Source organism: Oncorhynchus keta, chromosome 2, assembly GCF_023373465.1.
Source record: "Oncorhynchus keta strain PuntledgeMale-10-30-2019 chromosome 2, Oket_V2, whole genome shotgun sequence".
In the NCBI taxonomy this organism is placed as follows: domain Eukaryota; kingdom Metazoa; phylum Chordata; class Actinopteri; order Salmoniformes; family Salmonidae; genus Oncorhynchus; species Oncorhynchus keta.
This window is the reverse complement of record NC_068422.1, coordinates 34,635,505-34,655,302: the sequence shown is the minus strand read 5'-3', so window position 1 is coordinate 34,655,302 and position 19,798 is coordinate 34,635,505. Positions and strand designations below refer to the sequence as shown.

At 42.6% G+C, this 19,798-nt stretch overlaps 2 protein-coding genes across 2 annotated transcripts in view; one reads left to right on the top strand and one right to left on the bottom strand.

The window, feature by feature from the left end:
- LOC118399692 (phytanoyl-CoA hydroxylase-interacting protein-like) overlaps positions 1-3,721 on the top strand; it is a 34,439-nt gene extending 30,718 nt beyond the window's left edge. Inside the window, exon 5 of the mRNA XM_035795945.2 lies at positions 773-3,721. Coding sequence (XP_035651838.1) covers positions 773-1,319 — 547 coding nt within the window. The 3' untranslated portion in view covers positions 1,320-3,721. The remainder of the gene's footprint in view (positions 1-772) is intronic.
- LOC118399676 (protein FAM13C-like) lies at positions 3,010-12,713 on the bottom strand. Its single transcript, XM_035795941.2, has 10 exons — positions 12,055-12,713; positions 11,367-11,580; positions 11,029-11,170; positions 8,748-8,829; positions 8,281-8,486; positions 8,003-8,086; positions 7,779-7,886; positions 3,958-4,142; positions 3,742-3,843; positions 3,010-3,147 (listed from the first exon to the last, which is right to left on the bottom strand). Exons 1-10 carry the CDS (start codon positions 12,245-12,247, stop codon positions 3,036-3,038), a joined length of 1,428 nt encoding a protein of 475 aa, XP_035651834.1. The 5' UTR covers positions 12,248-12,713; the 3' UTR covers positions 3,010-3,035.
- Between the last annotated feature and the right edge of the window lie 7,085 nt (positions 12,714-19,798).

The following is a 19,798-nucleotide window of genomic DNA, read 5'->3' as shown; positions in this document are numbered from 1 at the left end:
GTTTCTGTGTATGTATGTGCATAGGATATCTGTTTGTGTGTATGTATGTGCATAGGATATCTTCTGTTTGTGTGTATGTATGTGCATAGGATATCTACTGTTTGTGTGTATGTATGTGCATAGGATACCTTCTGTTTGTGTGTATGTATGTGCATAGGATACCTTCTGTTTGTGTGGAATTATGTGCGCAGCTATAAAATGGATCTCTTTGTATTCTTGACTTTAGAATGTTCTCTGAATAAACTCTACTAACCTTTAGCATAAGCTGAGTCTTTGACTAATTATTATACCCATGGTCTTACAGACCTTGGGGATTGGTCAGAGCTATTGATTGATTGTTATTATCATTGGGATTGGAAATTCTCGTGACACCTTTAAATCTAAATTGAGCTATAACGCAGATCTTCCGTGATACTTCTGTGATAACAATTGAATTCAGCCCTAGATTACATTTATTAGGGGCTCGATTCAATCCGTTGTGCTGAAGATCTGAGCTACAGTGAGATATACATTTTAAGAAGACTGCATTCGGTAAACACAGCATATGTCAGTTTAAATCTGAAATTACCATGAAATTTCAATCTCGCTAGAAACACTGAATTTTTTATGATATGGACTGAATCGAGCCCGAGATCTGTATTTTTACTCATTGTTTCCGAAATGGAGCCTTTCTGAGAACTTGTTTGCATTGTCAATGCCTGGTTTTATTGATGATGCATTGTAATCTATAGTATAGTGAATACTCAGACAGTTGTCCATGTTTCCTCTCCAGGGAGGTGCATGGGAACCGCATGCTGCCAGCAGTGAAGGACAACAGTGGAAGCCATGGCTCACCTATCAGCGGAAAGCTGGAGGGCCTCTACTTCAGCTGCAACACAGAGTTCAACACAGGCAAGCCCCCCCAGGATTCCCCCTACGGCCGCACACGCTTTGAGATCCAGGCTGAGACCCTGTTCAACCCCAAGACTAACCTCTACTTCGGAGACTTCTACTGCATGTACACGGCCTACCACTACGTCATACTGGTGCTGGCCCCACAGGGCTCGCCCGGCGATGACTTCTGCAAGGCAAGGCTGCAAGCGCTCGACGTCACCAACAACCACTTCCTGACGTGCACGCTGGACGAGGAGGCGGGCGACGGGGCGCTGGTGTTCCGGCACGCCCAGGATGTGATCCTGGAGGTGATTTACACGGATCCCGTGGACCTGGCACTGGGCACGGTGGCAGAGATCAGCGGGCACCAGCTTATGAGCCTTTCTACTGTCAACGCCAAGAAGGACCCCAGCTGCAAGACCTGCAACATCAGCGTGGGACGCTAGTGGGAGACTGGACTGGACCTGTGCTACACACACATGCAACCCCAACCTTTACACACCTCTATATCCACAAAGAACCACCCTCCCAAAAGAAGAACAGTGCAAAAGAGGGACCCAGACTGTGAAAGAAATGTAACAGGGTGCGGTGCTAGAATTCACAATCCAATAGCATACACACACAAACATACACATAAACAAAACACATCATCCATAACCCTTTACATCCTCCAAGGACCACCCTCCCAAAAGTGTGGAACTCTTTTCCAGCCTCCCGCCAACCCCATCAGAAGAGAAACAATGCAAAAGAGGGAGGAGCCCCAACTGAAAGATCTACAGCTTAAGTGTGGGACCCCAACAACTTTGTCAGCATCATCCAAACCGGCTAGCCAACACTGGTCAATTAAGTGACTGATCCCTTTAAATGTTCGAACCAAACATTCATTGTTGCCTGCATTTATTCACACAGCTTTTCTCATAGATTTTCCCTCCTGTTGTTTTTCAAACATCTCCTTCTCCCTTTGACCTTTTCTGTTCACTTCAGTCCAGGTAGACAGGTGGTTGTGTTCCTCTTTTTCTGTCTCTTCTGGAAGGTGTTAGTTTGGTCCAAGTTACTCCATTCCTCCCTACCTCTATTGGCAGAGACTGGTACTAATTTAGGGCTGCAGTGTCATCATCTTTATGCCAAAGGTATCACAAATGGAAATAACTTGCTGTAGAATAACAATACTAATGCAACAGCCACTAAAAAGCAAATGAACTCTGAGATCAACTTGGTAATTACTACTTGGTAACCTTTAAGAGCATGATGCTGTCAACTGCAATGTTATGTTTTATTTATTCTAGTTATAAGGAAACCATAGACTGTGTTTAGCAAAGTAAGTGTGAAAATATTTATTTTTTACTGATATATATAGAAACCAGAAGTGCACAATGTCAAGAGATCTGATCATAGTAAAGAATGGCATTTTGGGATGAAAAACACATTTGACTGCAGGAGTAACTTGCTCTATGCCAACATTCTCACACTTTTTTTTTCAAGGTAATGTATAACTTGAATTTCCACAATGCATCATGTCAACTATTAACTAATACATATCATAGTACAAAGTGGGACTAAAAACTGATTGACATACACAAGTATTCTACAGGATTGTCGGATTGTATATTTGGATGACATATCCTCCTTGCCAAGATTGCACTTTTCAAAGTGCCACATTTGAACATAGTACACCACCTGTTATACCGAGAATAGTTTTGCAAGAAGAAAATGCACGTAACAATAGTGTCATAAAATAGCTTAGAAATTGATAACACGTATCTAACACGTATCTAACATCAACTGTGTTATATTTGTTCTCTTTGCTTCCTTAAAATTAAACTGTTACACTCGCTACATTAGTTGCATAAAATATTATAATTCCATCAGTTGCATAAAATATCATTTGTTATCATAAATAACAAAGTACTTGTTATGGGACAAAAAATTGTTGGATGTTGCCCAGCAACTCATGTATCATCTTGCCATCACTCTTGACCAAAGTGAGAGTCAGTCAACATCAAAGTCATTTAAAGTGCATCACCATGTAACCATGGCATGAAACATGACAAGAAGTACCGGTATTTCACTTTGAAAATTGTTCAGAAACTAAAGGTCCTATAAATGAGTAAAAAAGTGTTTCAAAATAAAAGTCCCACTGTGAAGGAAGCTTAGACAGTCTTCTAAGTATCCTGTTTACTGAGCAGGGCTTCCAGTAAGTGGAGTTTAGCTTTTAAGTTCTTGTACTCGCAGTACTCCTCTGCCATGGGCCCGCGGTCCTCTTTCTGGGCATTCCTTTAAAGACGAGGAAGAGAAACATACTAACTTAATATTTTAGACAAGCTGCAGCTTCCTTTACTGGTGTAGTCCTTGTGTTGCCTTATTCAGATAACATTGTACAGTGAGTATTGTAATTAAAGCATTGTATTTTAGGGCTCTATTCAATCTGCATCACGGAAATTCAGCTTTACAGCGTGATTGAAATTTAAAGGCAATGTTCCCACTTAGGTGGAGAATGCATTCATGGTAAACGCTGCTTATGTCGGCTCAATCGGAAATGAACTTTACATTTCTATTGGGGAATCCGTAATGCTTCAGTGTTACAGATTGAATAGAGTCCTACTTTAAAAAAAAAACAGCTACATGTACAAAAGATGTGTGTACTGTAGTTCAGAGCAGTTGTCTATTTCTCTGTCTCTCCCCTAAGTACTTCTTTGTGTCGTATTAACGTGAGTGTGCATCACGCTGTTGTATCATTCTGCTGAATTATTTTGGTGGATGTTTTATTTTATTTTTCACAAGACATTGTTGAACTATGGATACCAAATGTTCCAGTTTGTTAAAAGAAAATTAAAGAAAAAGCAAACGGTGAAGTGTAACGAGTCTTACCTGTCGGTCTGTGTGTAGAAGTGGTCCTCAAAGTCTCGGAGTACTGAACAGAGTCTCTTCTTCTCTGCTCGTGTCACCCTCAGCTGCTCCAGTAACTCTGATCTACGGTACAGTAGGAGGGGTCACAGAGAGGAGTGAGACAAGAATACATACAGCAAGGCCTCACTCCAAAATTAATCTCTATGCACTAGCAAGAGAAGTTAACCAGGAGAATACCTTGATGCCTCGTGCAGTGTTGCTGTGGTGACGCTGGGTGGATGTAGACTTTTGATCTCCTCCAGAGGCGACACGACATTATGCGGTAGACACAGTGACTCTTCTGAAGACACCCAGTGTAACGCTGTATGAGGTAGCCAGGGGCTGTCCTTCACATACTCTTCATCAGAACACTCCTCTTCCTCCTGTAGGGAATCAGAGCACAGAGACTGTAGAATAATAGTGAAGACATCAAAACTATGAAATAACAAATGTGGAATTATGTAGTAACCAACAAGTGATAAACAAATTCTTCAAAGTAGCCACCCTTTGCCTGATGACAGCTTTGCACACTCTTGGCATTCTCTCAACCAGCTTCACGAGGTAGTCACCTGGAATCTATTTCAATTAACACGTGTGCCTTGTTAAGTTAATTTGTGGAATTTCTTTTCTTCTTAATATATTTGAGCCAATCTGTTCTGTTGTGACAAGGTAGGGGTGGTATACAGAAGATAGCCCTATTTGGTAAAAGACCAAGTCCATATTATTGCAAGAACAGCTCAAATAAGCAAACAGAAATGACAGTCTATCATTACTTTAAGACATAAAGGTCAGTCAATTTCAAGAACTTTGAACGTTTCTAGTGCAGTTGCTAAAACCATCAAGCACTATGATGAAACTGGCTCTCATGAGGACTGCCACAGGAAAGGAAAACCCAGAGTTACCTCTGCTGCAGAGGTTAAGTTCATTAGAGAGTTTCCAGCCTCAGAAATTGCAGCCCAAAAAAATGCTTCACAGAGTTCAAGTAACAGACACATCTCAACATCAACTGTTCAGAGGAGACTGTGTGAATCAGGCCTTCATGGTTGAAAAAACCACGACTAAAGGACACCAATAAGAAGTAGAGACTTGCTTGGGCTAAGAAACATGAGCAATGGATATTACACTGGTGGAAATCTGTCCTTTGGTCTGAGATGTTTAGTTCCAACCACCATTTGTGTCTTTGTGAGACACAGGTGAATGCATGTCTTTGTGAGATGCAGGTGAACGAGTAGGTGAAAGAATGATCTCCACATATGTAGTTCCCACTGTGAAGCATGGAGAAGGAGGTGTGAGGGTGTGGGATGCTTTGTGGTGACACTGTCTGATTTATTTAGAATTCACGGTACACTTAACCAGCATGGCTATCACAGCATTCTGCAGCAATATACCATCCCATCTGGCTTGGGTTTAGAGGGACACCTCAGGGTGTGTAAGGGATATTTGACCACGAAGGAGAGTGATGGAGTGCTGCATCAGATGACCTAGCCTTCACAATCACCCAACCTCAACCCAATTGAGATGGTTTGGGATGAGTTGGTGTGTCCAAACTTGACTGATACTGTATATAATTTTGTATTTAAAAAAAAATACAAAAATTCCCAAAAGTGGAGCACTGGGCCTTTATTATTCCTGTATTAGGGGACCGATATAGCCTTCTATAGCATAGCCCAAATATAAAACACAGCAATATATCTCAGTTTATTCCATAAATCGTGAATGCATTGGATTGCAATGCTGGTGCTGTAAATTAATCTAGTCCAGTTTAATGAATTACAGTGTAGACTAATCCAAGTGTAAGCTACGACAATGTACATAGAGAAGAATGCTAAAATGTTTTTTATTTTTTTATTTCACCTTTATTTAACCAGGTAGGCAAGGTGAGAACAAGTTCTCATTTACAATTGCGACCTGGCCAAGATAAAGCAAAGCAGTTCGACACATACAACGACACAGACTTACACATGGAGTAAAACAAACATACAGTCAATAATACAGTAGAAACAAGTCTATATATGATGTGAGCAAATGAGGTGAGATAAGGGAGGTAAAGGCAAGAAAAGGCCAAGGTGGCAAAGTAAATACAATATAGCAAGGAAAACACTGGAATGGTAGATTTGCAGTGGAAGAATGTGCAAAGTAAAAATAAAAATAATGGGGTGCAAAGGAGCAAAATAAATCAATCAATCAAATCAAATAAATACAGTAGAGAAAGAGGTAGTTGTTTGGGCTAAATTATAGGTGGGCTATGTACAGGTGCAGTAATCTGTGAGCTGCTCTGACAGCTGGTGCTTAAAGCTAGTGAGGGAGATAAGTGTTTCCAGTTTCAGAGATTTTTGTAGTTCTTTCCAGTCATTGGCAGCAGAGAACTGGAAGGAGAGGCTGCCAAAGAAAGAATTGGTTTTGGTGGTGACCAGTGAAATATACCTGCTGGAGCGCGTGCTACAGGTGGGTGATGCTATGGTGACCAGCGAGCTGAGATAAGGGGAGACTTGTAGATGACATGGAGACAGTGGGTTTGGCGACGAGTATAAAGCAAGGGCCAGCCAATTACAGCGTACAGGTCGCAATGGTGGGTAGTATATGGGGCTTTGGTGACAAAACGGATGGCACTGTGATAGACTACATCCAAGTAAGAGCTGTCCAGAGTAGTGATGTTGGACAGGTGGGCAGGTGCAGGCAGCGATCGGTTGAAGAGCATGCATTTAGTTTTACTTGTATTTAAGAGCAATTGGAGGCCACGGAAGGAGAGTTGTATGGCATTGAAGCTTGCATGAAGGGTTGTTAACACAGTGTCCAAAGAAGGGCCAGAAGTATACAGAATGGTGTCGTCTGCGTAGAGGTGGATCAGAGAATCACCAATGAGCGTCATCATTGATGTATACAGAGAAGAGAGTCGGTCCAAGAAATGAACCCTGTGGCAACCCCATAGAGACTGCCAGAGGTCCGGACAGCAGACCCTCCGATTTGACACACTGAACTCTTTCAGAGAAGTAGTTGGTGAACCAGGCGAGGCAGTCATTTACGAAACCAAGGCTGTTGAGTCTGCCAATAAGAATGCGGTGAAAGTACTGAGTAAAGGACCTGAATACTTTTGTAAATGTGATGTTTCAGTTTTTTTATTTTTAATACATTTGCAAAATGTTCTACGTAACTGTTTTTGCTTTGTCATTATGGGGTATTGTGTGTAGATTAATGGGGGGGGGACTATTTAATCTAGTTTAGAATACGGCTGTAATGTGACAAAATGTGGAAAAAGTCAAGGAGTCTGAATACTTTCCGAATGCACTGTATCGTTCTGGGTTCTACTGCGCAAGAGCAGGTCGGTGGAGTTTTATGAACATCAAGGCAGACAGGTGATGATTTTTATTTTATTTTATGTTCTGAAGTTGACAAGCCTCCAATGGGCCTCTGCATTGCACACATGTAGCCTACAGTTCTTTATCATTCACCAGAGAGAATACAGGGAAGAAACCACAATTTACCTACCTGTAGGGTGCTACAGCCTAGATCTTTATTTGGTTTGTTATTCTATAATTTTCATGCAATTTTTGTGGTAAATAAATATAATTTATTTTAGAGTCGATGAGAATACATTTTTCTGTGTATTCTCAAATTGAAAAAAGCCAGGGAGCTCCCCCAGCACTACACACCTGATTACATGTGAAGTTAAGCCACATCTCCTCACACAGCCCCATCCCCAAACTACTTGCGTGTGTGTGTGTGTGTGTGTGTGTGTGTGTGTGTGTGTGTGTGTGTGTGTGTGTGTGTGTGTGTGTGTGTGTGTGTGTGTGTGTGTGTGTGTGTGTGTGTGTGTGTGTGTGTGTGTGTGTGTGTGTGTGTGTGTGTGTGTGTGTGTGTGTGTGTGTGTGTGTGTGTGTGTGTGTGTGTGTGTGTGTGTGTGTGTGTGTGTGTGTGTGTGTGCGTGCGTGCGTGCGTGCGTGCGTGCGTGCGTGCGTGCGTGCGTGCGTGCGTGTGTGAGAGAGAGAGAGAGAGAGAGAGAGAGAGAGAGAGAGACTTACTATTGTGGTGATGAAAGGGATGGTGGTGGAGGAACACAGGAGCTGCTGTTTGACCTGGTGGTAGCGATCATAGAAGGGCTTCATCAGAGTCTTCTCCTGCCTGGTGCTCTGAAAACACACACACACACACTAAAAAAATATGTATAATAATATTACACATTACGGCTACTCATTCAGAAGCTACACTAAAATAGACATTTACAAGGCACACTGGGCAGTCTTACCGGTCGTCCATGCAGGCTCTCAAAGTGGAGCAGACACTTCTGCAGGGTGACCTTCTCCACAGCCATCTGAGCCGGAGTCATCTCCTGGACCAGGAGCCAACCAGTGGCAATACAGTCAGACACAAGGCCAAACCAAAGAGTAATAGACCACAGCAGAGTTACACTGACAGTATAACACACTCAACTAATCAAGAGTAGTCTTGGTTTGAGAATAGGTCCTTTCATAACTATGTACATTTTCATCGCATTACCTGGTCATTCACGATGTGTCGTTTTACCTTGATGTTATCTGGCAGTCCCTCCTGTCGTTTCTCCATCATTCTCTTGTTCAGGCTATCGACAGTCTCCTTCAGTGAGGGTTTGTTGTTACTGTTCTGGTAGTGCTCCATCGCCCCCTGGGGGTCTCTGGTGGACCTGCATGTAGCTGTGTTCCGTCCTCTCTGCTGCTCTCTGAGCCCATCCACACACTGTTTCAGCTTCAGCTCTACACATACACAGATGTTCCATTTGACTGACAATATAGAACACTCATACAAATATCAATATAGATTCAGAATACATGTCCCTCCTCCTGAAATATATATATTTTTTAATGGCATAAATAATTATGAACATTTCCTTACAAATAATAATGATACATTATACAGCCTCCAAGATGGTGTCTTGGTGTTACTTTCTTTCACTTCAGCAGCAGTTCACACGGGGTTTTTGAAATGCATCTGATTGCAACAAGTCAAGGTCTTACCTTTCAGCTGCTTGCGAGACTTAGTGAGGTCTCGCATCAGTCTAGACATTTCTGGGTGGGCAGTCTTATCATTGTATGCTGGCTGCCACAGAAAAACAACACAAACACAAACATATATTCATCACAAATGAATATATGACACATAGAAAGAGGTATATTCATATATGGCTAAATATATCCTATCATTATTATCAGTCTATAAACACTAGGTGGAGCTCCACTAAACTCATGTGTTCTACTGGAACGAGAACTACAGCACTAGAAAAGACAGGACTGTAATGTGTGAAAACATCCAGTAGGAGAACTCTTTGAATTGGATTATTCTGTTCCCAAACCATCAACTTTTTCCTAAGGCTGTGTGCAGCTGGTATTGGGCTGAGTTGGCACTTTAGAAAAGGAAACGGAAGTCGAGTCTGGTGAGAGAGAGCGGTTTGAACCAGTCTAAACTGGCTTGGAAGAGAGAGAGGAGATATGACTGTCTGTGGCCTTGATTCTTTGACTCAGCAGGAGGAAATACATTCCTCCCACTGGGCACACCATGTTGTTTCAATGTGGATAATTGGGTAATATTTGGCTGAGACGTTGATCAATGAGATTACAACCTATATTCACCCACTCAAAAAGACAGACAAAAGGTAGTTGAATTTACAATGTGTTATTGATTTGCTGATTTTTTTCCAAAAAGAACTTCAGTTGTGGCAAATCGGATAAGATAAAGATACATATTGTAAACATATAAACAGAAACAGCTTTAATATAAACAGACTGTCAGCTTTAATTTGAAGGTATTTTCATCCATCTCGGGTGAACCGTTTTAGAAATTACAGCACGTTTTGTACACAGTCCTCCCATTTTAGGGGACCAAAAGTATTGGGAAAAATGCACTTATATCTGTATTAAACTAGTAAAAGGTTAAGTATTTGGTCCCATATTCATAACACACAATGGCTTCATCAAAGCTTGTGGATGCATTTGCTGTTTGTTGTGGTTGTGTTTCAGATTATTTTGTGCCCAATAGAAATGAATGGTAAATAATGTATCGCGTCATTTTGGAGTCACTTTTATTGTAAATAAGAACATGTTTCTAAACACTTCTACGTTCACGTGGATGCTACCATGATTACAGATAATCCTGAATGATTCGTGAATAATGATGAGTGAGGAAGTTTAAACGCACAAATATCATACACCCCCAAAAATGCTAACTTCCCCTTTTATTGTAACTGTGAAAGGTTAGCTACAGTATTTGTCATATGTTGGATTCACGTCTTCATTTCAAACAAAAATCTAAGCTTAAGAATAGGACTAAATCAAATCAAAAATATAAATGCACTTAAATCATGCTTGATTTGATTTAGTCCTACTCTTTAAGTTACATTTTTGGTTGGGATGGAGACGAGAATCAAACATATCATTTATTATTTTGTAGAAAAGCTGTAATTAAAGCCAGACTAAGTCAGTGGCATAGAACTGTCAAAGCAGAAGATCTCCTTTGAATGTTGATATTCGGTTGTGTTGACAACTAAACACAATTCAATATCACTAAATATAATTTCATTTGAAATCAACTAGAGTTTGAAACCCTAGACCTGTTGTACTGTCTATTTTTAGTTGGGTTGAATTGAAACAATAGGTGTTGATGACTTTGCAAATGGTATCTATCTATATAGGCCTAAATAGTATCATTTATGATATATGTGCTATCATTTCATTTGCTCTGTTAAAACTACACTGGAATGACTTCGAAAGCAGCAATGAATCTATTTCATTTTTAAGTGGAACTCTCTCAACATTTATTCTCACGATAGCACATTGGTAATAGTCTGTGAAAAATAGCTAAGCAGGGCTGGTCTTGGTTAAAAGGGTAGTTATAGATAGATTTTCCAGTAGGAGGTGCTGCCCACCCTATAGTTTTTTTCCCCTGATAATAGATATAACGTTGAAGATCTGACGTTGTTTTAATGGTACATATTTTATACAAGGGTTGTCTATGTTGAAATGTGGTTACCATGATGACATAATCCTGTGGTTAAAATTTCACCATCAAAACAACAGTTGAGGTTGATTACTTTTTTCCAATCCAATGTATTTTCCACACAATATGTTGACAAATTATGTTGAAAGAACCTTTCTCTGCAGTTTGTCCAGTGGGCTTTGTCTTTATGAGACACAGGGTATTAAAGCTCTCATCAGTCAAACCATGGATTTATTCAGAAACTAAAAGGTTGGCCTCTGGGCTATAATATGGTTGTAAATAAACGTTGATGTTTGATGGTCTCACCCTGTAGTGTCTCTCTTGCTCAAAGCGCTCCTCAAAATGTCTGATCCTCTTCCTCAGGTTCTGGATGTGTCTGTTTAGCATTGTGACTGATGGGGTCTTGATAGCTCCCTCTGCTGGTTCAGTCCTGACTGTGTAATGAGCCCTGGTGAGGGAGGGAGAGCTAGAATGGTAAGTTTCCACATTTATCCATCACATACGCTTCCAAGACACACCCACTAATACACAACACACACTTAACACGCATAAACCTTGGACACACAAAGCTACATACTCTCTCCATCCGAATGCACACACAAAAACCGAACACAAACACACAACACTTGAACACAGTCTCTTACATCCTGATGTATTGTGAGCAGGGTGGGGATGGGGCAGTTTCCGGGTCTGTGTTGAAGCGCTGGCCCTGGCTGAGGTTGTGGCAGCGGGGGGACGGAATGGGACAGTCGCCAGCCGCGAGGCGCTGGAGGAGAGGACTAGGACCAGGGGTCAGCAGACACTCACTGCTACTCCCCTCAGAGAGAGACACGGGGGCCCTGTGGACCGGACTGGCTTCTGACAGGGAGCAGAGGGAGGAGGGAGAGAGACAACGGGGTCAAAGTACAAAAAGGAAATGAAGACTAACAGGTTTGAAACTATAACAAAGCTAGTGGTGTAGTTGTGCACCTGTCCTACTGGTCAAAAACAACTAACTTCACCTCATATCCAGAATATACTCCAAAGATATCTGCCTTTATACACACACTGCTCCTACTGTATCTAGAGCATCCTGGCGCATCGTGACTTGATAAGCAAGCATGAGACATACCCACCCAAAGCTAACACTGACAAGAGCTTATATTATCCACTAAACATAAGACAGATGAAGTGACACTCACAAAAAAAGCACTAAATATCAATCATAGTGTACAAGATATCACACAGTACGAGAATAACCAATTTGCTTACGAGGAGACGAGGGTTGAGAGAGATAGGAGAGGAGGAAGAGATTAAAGAAAAGGAGGGATAGGGAAGGTGTTGTTCTCCTACCTGTCAGTGAAGTGCTGATGATGTCCTGGTCCTGTTTTGGGAGGGATTGGAGAGATGGGGTTAGGCTCTGGTAGTCATTGGTACAAGGGGGGAGTTCCAGGTCCTCCTGGGGGGTTCCGGGGGGCGAGGTGCACAGCTCAGCCTCCAGGGCTTGCTGCTTCAGGGAGGGGCTCTGGAAACAGAAGCAGAACATGCCTTCAGAATTAGGGGTCTGGAGAAGGTAAAACAGGGGTGCAGATCCCCTGTCTGGGGTGGAGAGGTTGAAGAAGGTGGGTGGCAAAATCCTGATGATGGCAGTTAAGAGGGCTTGTCCTTAGGGAAAGTGATCTTGTGTTGTGTCCGTGTGCCCAACACCTCAGTTATAAAAGGGTGGCGTAAGACATGACGTTAGCAGCCACATAATGCATCTTGTCTCCGTTCTGCTCTCCCCTAGGTTTCCTCAGACCTGGATCCACATGTGATCCCATTAGTTAGATCCCTGTGTGTGTGACAGCGTACTCAGCTTCCTCAGAACGGTGAAATCCCTGTGTTCTGTAATTCTCATAGTATCACTGTTAGTGATTCAGTAGAATCCATGTATGTCTGCACATATCTGTGTTTTCCCTGTTTTTCCCGGTCCGTCTGCGTTCCCCGTGATGCTTCCGCTGCTCCGGCTCACCTCCACATGATGGATTATTCATAGCGTCAGGGAAACGTTCGGGAAAACCATGCGTGTGGGAATATGATGGGGGGGGGGGTCTCCGTGGTAACGTTGTGAGGCTGAGCATTCTAATTGGAGAGAAGGAAGGCTGACGTTGTTAGCTCAGTGTGTGCCGCAGTAGGGGGTTGACATGGGTTGTTCTGTGAGCGACCATACTAGGATAAAATAGGTTTTGATGCATAAATATGGGGTAGTCTGGGGGATGGAGGGTAAAGGGGGGCTCATTCAGGTTATAGCCCCTCCTTCTCGCTGTTCATTCATTTAAAAAACTGTGTGCGTCAGACAGGAGACAGAGGAAAGGGAGGGGGCAATTACTCACACACACACACACGCACGTGCACACACACACACGCACAAACGCTAACCTGTATGAATGCACACACTTGCCATTAGCCAATACAAATGTATTCCACTTCCCAAAATATTAAAATCAATACCGCAGATTCAATAACAATGACCCATATCTAAAATGAAACCATTGCCCCTGATTGCAATGCAATTAATGACTCACCATCTAAAATGAGAGCTCAAGTAAACGGTTCTATTCTGGGCTGTTTATAACACTCATATATTGACATGTTTTTGCTGTTGGATTTGAAATAGCCAGCCAGCCGGCCAGCCAGCCGGCCGGCCAGACAGACAGACAGACAGACAGACAGACAGACAGACAGACAGACAGACAGACAGACAGACAGACAGACAGACAGACAGACAGACAGACAGACAGTATGTCTATACCTCAGGCACAGACAGAATTGACTAATTTGACATGTTCCTTGTGCATCTCTGTCTGGCCAGAATGTATTTTCTGTTCCTTTACCTGGACCAGCCCCTGGCCATGTAGGGATATCAAAAAGGTTGTTGTGTCTTTCAGAACTACTTTACCTCATGGCAGAGGTTTTCAGTACAGCTGCCAATTTGATCTCTCCTCGCCATTACAGAACCACTAACACTAGCAGCAGACTTGCCACCATTCTGTGGCTGTTGCTGCTGACATTTTTTGTGTGTTTTCCATGAAGTTGAAAATGTTTTTCAGTTAAGGCTTCTTTCAAAGCACACCAATTAAAACAGAGTGGAGCATTGAAATTGGATTATTTAAAAAAAAAACATGTTTTACTATTCCATACGAGACATTAGAGAAGACTTTGATGGGAAAGAACGAGAGAGATCACCTGGTAATAGTCTTCTTTATTATGGTCCATGAGTCCACAGATGGCTAAACGGGCCTCTCTCCTCCTCTTTGTCCTCTTCCTCCTTTACACTGAAGGAGGTGACTGGGTCTTCCTCCTGTTGTGACCTTGTCCTGCTCAGGAAGATATATACAAGCTGAACGGCATTCTTCAATACTTTTTGAAAAAGCCTGTCATCTGCTATTATGACCCGAGACTTGAGCAGGCAGGTTGGGGTGGATAACATTGAACTTCTCAATAAGGACTTCCCAATGAAGCAGACATGAATAAATAAACTGCATGTTAAGTAAGTGAACAGATGCAGGGGTCATATGGAGCAGGGTCACTAACTGATGTCATCTCCCACCCCCCGGGGACTCTGGGACAAAGAGAGGAAAGCTCAGGAAGTATTGATGGATGACCCACAGCACCCCAGAGAGACCCATCTTCCCCTGGGACATCCAGGATCCTCCTCCCCCTGTTGGCTAGGCTCCCCAGCTGGTCCAGGATCAGCGAAGCAGGTGAGAACACAGCCAGGCTCGTCATCCACAACATCCTCCAATATGTCTGGGATCAGGTGCTGTGTGTGGCTAGTGATGTCTGAGCCAAGGTACAAGGTCTCAGGACTACAGAGAGAGGGATATAATACAAGCACAATGTAAAAGGAATGAGTCATATGTTTTGTTTAGTTGGAGGACATATTGCTCATTATTGTCCCCTATTCCTCCAATGGCCAAAATAATATACATTGTGCAAATTTGAGTAACAAGTTCAAGCATGGACAACATTATTTTGAACATGAACTTAAATTAGATTAAACATACATTAAAGCATTTGTAAATATTGACTTTCACAAAATCAAGAACTGTCTTCCTACTTCTGGGTGTGAATACATCTAGTTTTACACCTTTCAGACCTCCATTTAGTCTTCATCTGCCTGCTCTCAGCAAAACAAAACACTACTGATCTGCCCAGGGGTAACATGTGCTGCCAGTAGTCTGGGAATGGGTCTAACTCTTATACACAAGGTTAGCAGCAGCAACTAGCATCCTGTCCCATGGGTGTACATTAAGCTGCCTCACGCTACAGAAACAGGAGAGAGGCTCCTGCCCCCATGGGCCATTCTGGCTTGGACAAGGCTTGCTTACTTCACTTAGCAGCAGCAACTACACACTGACTTCACCCCATTCAACAAAACACGTGCAAGGTGCATGCACTGTAGAAATCAGTGGAGGTTGGTGATAGGAGCTATAGGAGAACAGGCTCATTGTGATGGCTGGAATGGAATAAATGGAATGAAGTCAAACATTTGGTTTACAAATGTTTGATGCGTTTGATACCGTTCCATTCCTTCCATTCCCGCCTTTACAATGAGCTCATCCTCCTATAGCTTCTCCCACCAGCCTCCGCTGATTTCTGCAATGCATGCACCTTGCACCTGTTTTGCAACTCAAATGAGTTGAATGAGGTGAAGTCAGACTCCACTGGTAGAAATGCACTAGAATGTCTAGTAAGCATCCTGCAAAAAATGTTCAAGAACAGTCGTCTAGTCGAATCTAAAAATAGGACAGTAATTAACAAAGCAATTTTTTGGAATGCAGTGTAAGATCACACTTTTCAGATTACATGTATTTTATAGCATGCAATCAAACAAGTTTTATTCAGTGTAAATATTCAGCTCCAACTTGCAAATTGTAGCTAGTCTCAGATGCTGACGCAAAGAAAGCAGGAGAACATTTGGGACACTCAACCAAGACCAAACAACCAGCTGATTACACTTGATGTACAGTGTTCACTATGGACAAACAAGAAGGGTGAGCGCAATGACACTCATGCAAATTAGACTGGCACCATGAGGGCATAGTAGAGTACTGGAACCTTGACAGCCTTCAAAGGATGGCTCACTCGCCTCCGAGCGGGCTTAGCAATTTCACTTACTTGTTAGATAGTACTGCACTGTCGGAACTAGAAGCACAAGCATTTCGCTACACTCTCATTAACATCTGGTAACCATGTGTACGTGACCAATAAAATTTGATTTGATTTGATGTGCTGCTCAGGGTCAGCCAATAGGAGCTGTGTAACCCAGATGGAAGTAGGTCAGCTGTCAGAGAGAGTGAGAGAGCACCACCTCTTATCCAGACCCTCAGAAAAATGGTTTTTCAACCACTCCACAAATGTGCCTTTAAACTGCTTGGGAAATTCCAGAAAATGATGGCTTTAGAAGCTGCTGATAGGCTAATTGACATCATTTGAGTCAATTGGAGGTGTACCTGTGGATGTATTTCAAGGCCTACCTTCAAACTCAGTGCCTCTTTGCTTGACATCATGGGGAAATTAAAATAAATGTTTTAAAAAATGTAGACCTCCACTAGTCTGGTTCATCCTTGGGAGCAATTTCCATATGCCTGAAGGTACAACGTTCATCCATAGTACTCAAGTATAAACACCATTGGACCACGCAGCCGTGATAATGCTCAGGAAGGAGACGCGTTCTGTCTCCTAGAGATTAACGTACTTAGGTGAGAAAAGTGGAAATCAATCCCAGAACAATAGCAAAGGACCTTGTGAAGATGCTGATGGAAACAGGTACAAAATTATCTATATCCACAGTAAAACGAGTCCTATATCGAAATAACCTGAAAGGCTGCTCAGCAAGGAAGAAGCCACTGCTCCAAAACCGCCATAAAAAGACTACGGTTTGCAACTGCACATGGGGACAAAGATCGTACTAACTGGAGAAATGTCCTCTGGTCTGATGAAACAAAAATAGAACTGCTTGGCCATAATGACCATCGTTATGTTTGGAGGAAAAAAGGGGGAGACTTGCTAGCCGAAGAACACCATCCCAACCGTGAAGCACGGGGGTGGCAGCATCATGTTGTGGGGGTGCTTTGCTGCAGGAGGGACTGGTGCACTTCACAAAATAGATGGCATCATGAGGGAGGAAAATTATGTGGATATATTGAAGCAACATCTCAAGACATCAGTCAGGAAGTTAAAGCTTGATCACAAATGGGTCTTCCAAATGGACAATGACCCCAAGCATACTTCCAAGGTTGTGGCAAAATGGCTTAAGGATAACAAAGTCAAGATATTGGAGTGGCCATCACAAAGCACTGACCTCAATCCTATAGAACATTTGTGGGCAGAACTAAAAAAGCGTATGCGAGCAAGGAGGCCTACAAACCTGACTCAGTTCTGACACCAGCTCTGTCAGGAAGAATGGGCCAAATTCACACAACTTACTGTGGGAAGCTTGTGGAAGGCTACCTGAAACGTTTGACCCGTGTTAAACAATTTAAAGGCAATGCTACCAAATACTAATTGAGTGTATGTAAACGTGTGACGCACTGGGAATGTGATGAAATAAATAAAAGCTGAAATAAATCATTCTCTCTACAATTATTCTGACATTTCACATTCTTGAAATGAAGTGGTGATCCTAACTGACCTAAGACAGGACATTTTTATTAGGATTAAATGTCAGGAATTGTGAAAAACTGAGTTTAATGTATTTGTATTTGTTCATATAAGGAAATCAGTCAATTGAAATAAAATCATTAGGCCCTAATCTATAGATTTCACATGACTGGGCAGGTGCGCCGCCATGGTTGAGCCTGGGAGCCCACCCACTTGGGAGCCCGGTCCACCCACTGGGGAGCCAGGCCCAGCCAATCGGAATTATGTTTTTCCCGATAAAAAGGCTTTATTACAGACCAAAATACAGTTTTATCAGGTTTCCAGGTGGCTGTTCTCATACGATCCCGCAGGTTAAGAAGCCAGATGCCGAAGTCCTGGACTGGCATGGTTACATGTGGTCTGCAGTTGTGAGGCCCATTGGACGTATTGCCAAATTCTCTAAAATGATGTTGGAGGCGGTTTATGGTAGAGAAATTAACATTCAATTATCTGGCAACAGCTCTGGGGGACATACCTGCAGTCAGCATGCCAATTGCTTGACACATCTGTGGCATTGTGTTGTGTGACAAAACTGAACATTTTAGAGTGACCTTTTAATGTCCCCAGCACAAGGTGCATCTGTGTAATGATCATGCTGTTTAATCAGCTTCTTGATATGCCAGACCTGGCAGGTGTATGAATTATCTTGGCAAAGGAGAAATGCTCACTAACAGGGATGTAAACAAATTTGTGCACAACATTTTAGAGAAATACGTTTTTTGTGCATATGCAACATACATGGGCTATTTTATTTCAGCCCATGAAACATGGGACCAACACTTTACATGTTGTGTTTATATTTTTATTCAGTATACATTCCGTCTAAAACAGACGTGACCACTTCCATGTACACTTTAAATTGGGCATATCTTACATGAATACTCCTCTCTATCCACTCACAATGTATGTCAGCAAGTGAGAGAGAGAGGCTTAAAGACTCCCTCGGTTTCTCTCTTATGCACACGCACAAACACACAACAAGGGTCTCTCTCCCACCACCCAAAATTGCACATGGCTACACTACATGGCCAAAGGTATGTGGACACATGCTCGTCGAACCTCTCATTCTAAATTCAAGGGCATTCTTATGGAGTTGGTCCCACCTTTGCTGCTATAACAGGATCCACTCTTCTGGGAAAACTTTCCACTAAATTTTGGAACATTTCTGCGGGGACTTGCTTCCGTTCAGCCACGGGAGCATTAGTGAGGTTGGGCACTGATGTTGGTCGATTAGGCCTGGTTCACAGTCGGCATTCCAAATTATCCCAAAGGTGTTCGATGGAGTTGAGGTCAGGGCTCTGTGCAGTCCAATCAAGTTCTTCCATAGCAATCTTGACAAACCATTTCTGTATGGACCTTGCATTGTGCACGGGGGCATTGTAATGCTGAAACAGGAAAGGGCCTTCCCCAAACTGTCGCCACAAAGTTAGAAGCACAGAATCGTCAAGAATGTCATATTATGCTGTAGCATTAAGATTTCCCTTCACTGGAACTAAGGGGCCTAGCCCGAAACATGAAAAACAGCCCCAAACCATTATTCCTCCTCCACCAAACCTTAGAGTTGCCACCTATGCATTCGAGAAAGTAGCGTTCTCTTGGCATCCGCCAAACCCAGATTCGTCCATCAGGCTGCCAGATGGTGAAGCATGAATCATCCCTCCAGAGAATGCGTTTCCACTGCTCCAGAGTCCAATAGCTGCAAACTTTACGTCACTTCAGCCAACGCCTAGCATTGCACATGGTAATCTTTGGCTTGTGTGCGGCTGCTTGGCCATGAAAACCCATTTCATGAAGCTTCTGACAAACAGTTATTGTGCTGACGTTCCTTTCAGAGGCAGTTTGGAACTCAGTAGTGAGTGTTGCAACTGAGGACACGTTGAAAGTCACTGCGCTCTTCAGTAGGGGCCCTTCTTCTGCCAATGTTTGTCTATGGAGATTGCAAGGCTGTGTGCTAGACTTTATACACCTGTCAGCAACAGGTGTGGCTGAAATAGCAGAATCCACTCATTTGAAGGCTTATCCACATCCTTTTGGCCATGTAATGTATGAATCACCTAGGAGTCAGATGCAGAGCCATGAGGAAAGAAATTATAAGTATAGTCAATGAACCACTCTCACGGCATCCACAATACTTAAGAACTTTTCAATTCATTATATATACCCATTGATTCTGGACCGGACAGTTTTTCTCTAGTGGATTTTTATTCCTTCTTTACTACTGATGTGATTGAGGTTGAAATGTTACATGTATAACCTTTAAAAGGCCCCCACCGGAACGCAATGTCGCCCTATTTTGACGTACAGTAATTCCTGTCCTAGAGAGTAAATTCTCATTTAGGTTCCACCTCCGAAGCGTGTGAATAACTAGGTTAGTAGCATTTACAAATGTGGAAGTAATGATTAATAATAAATG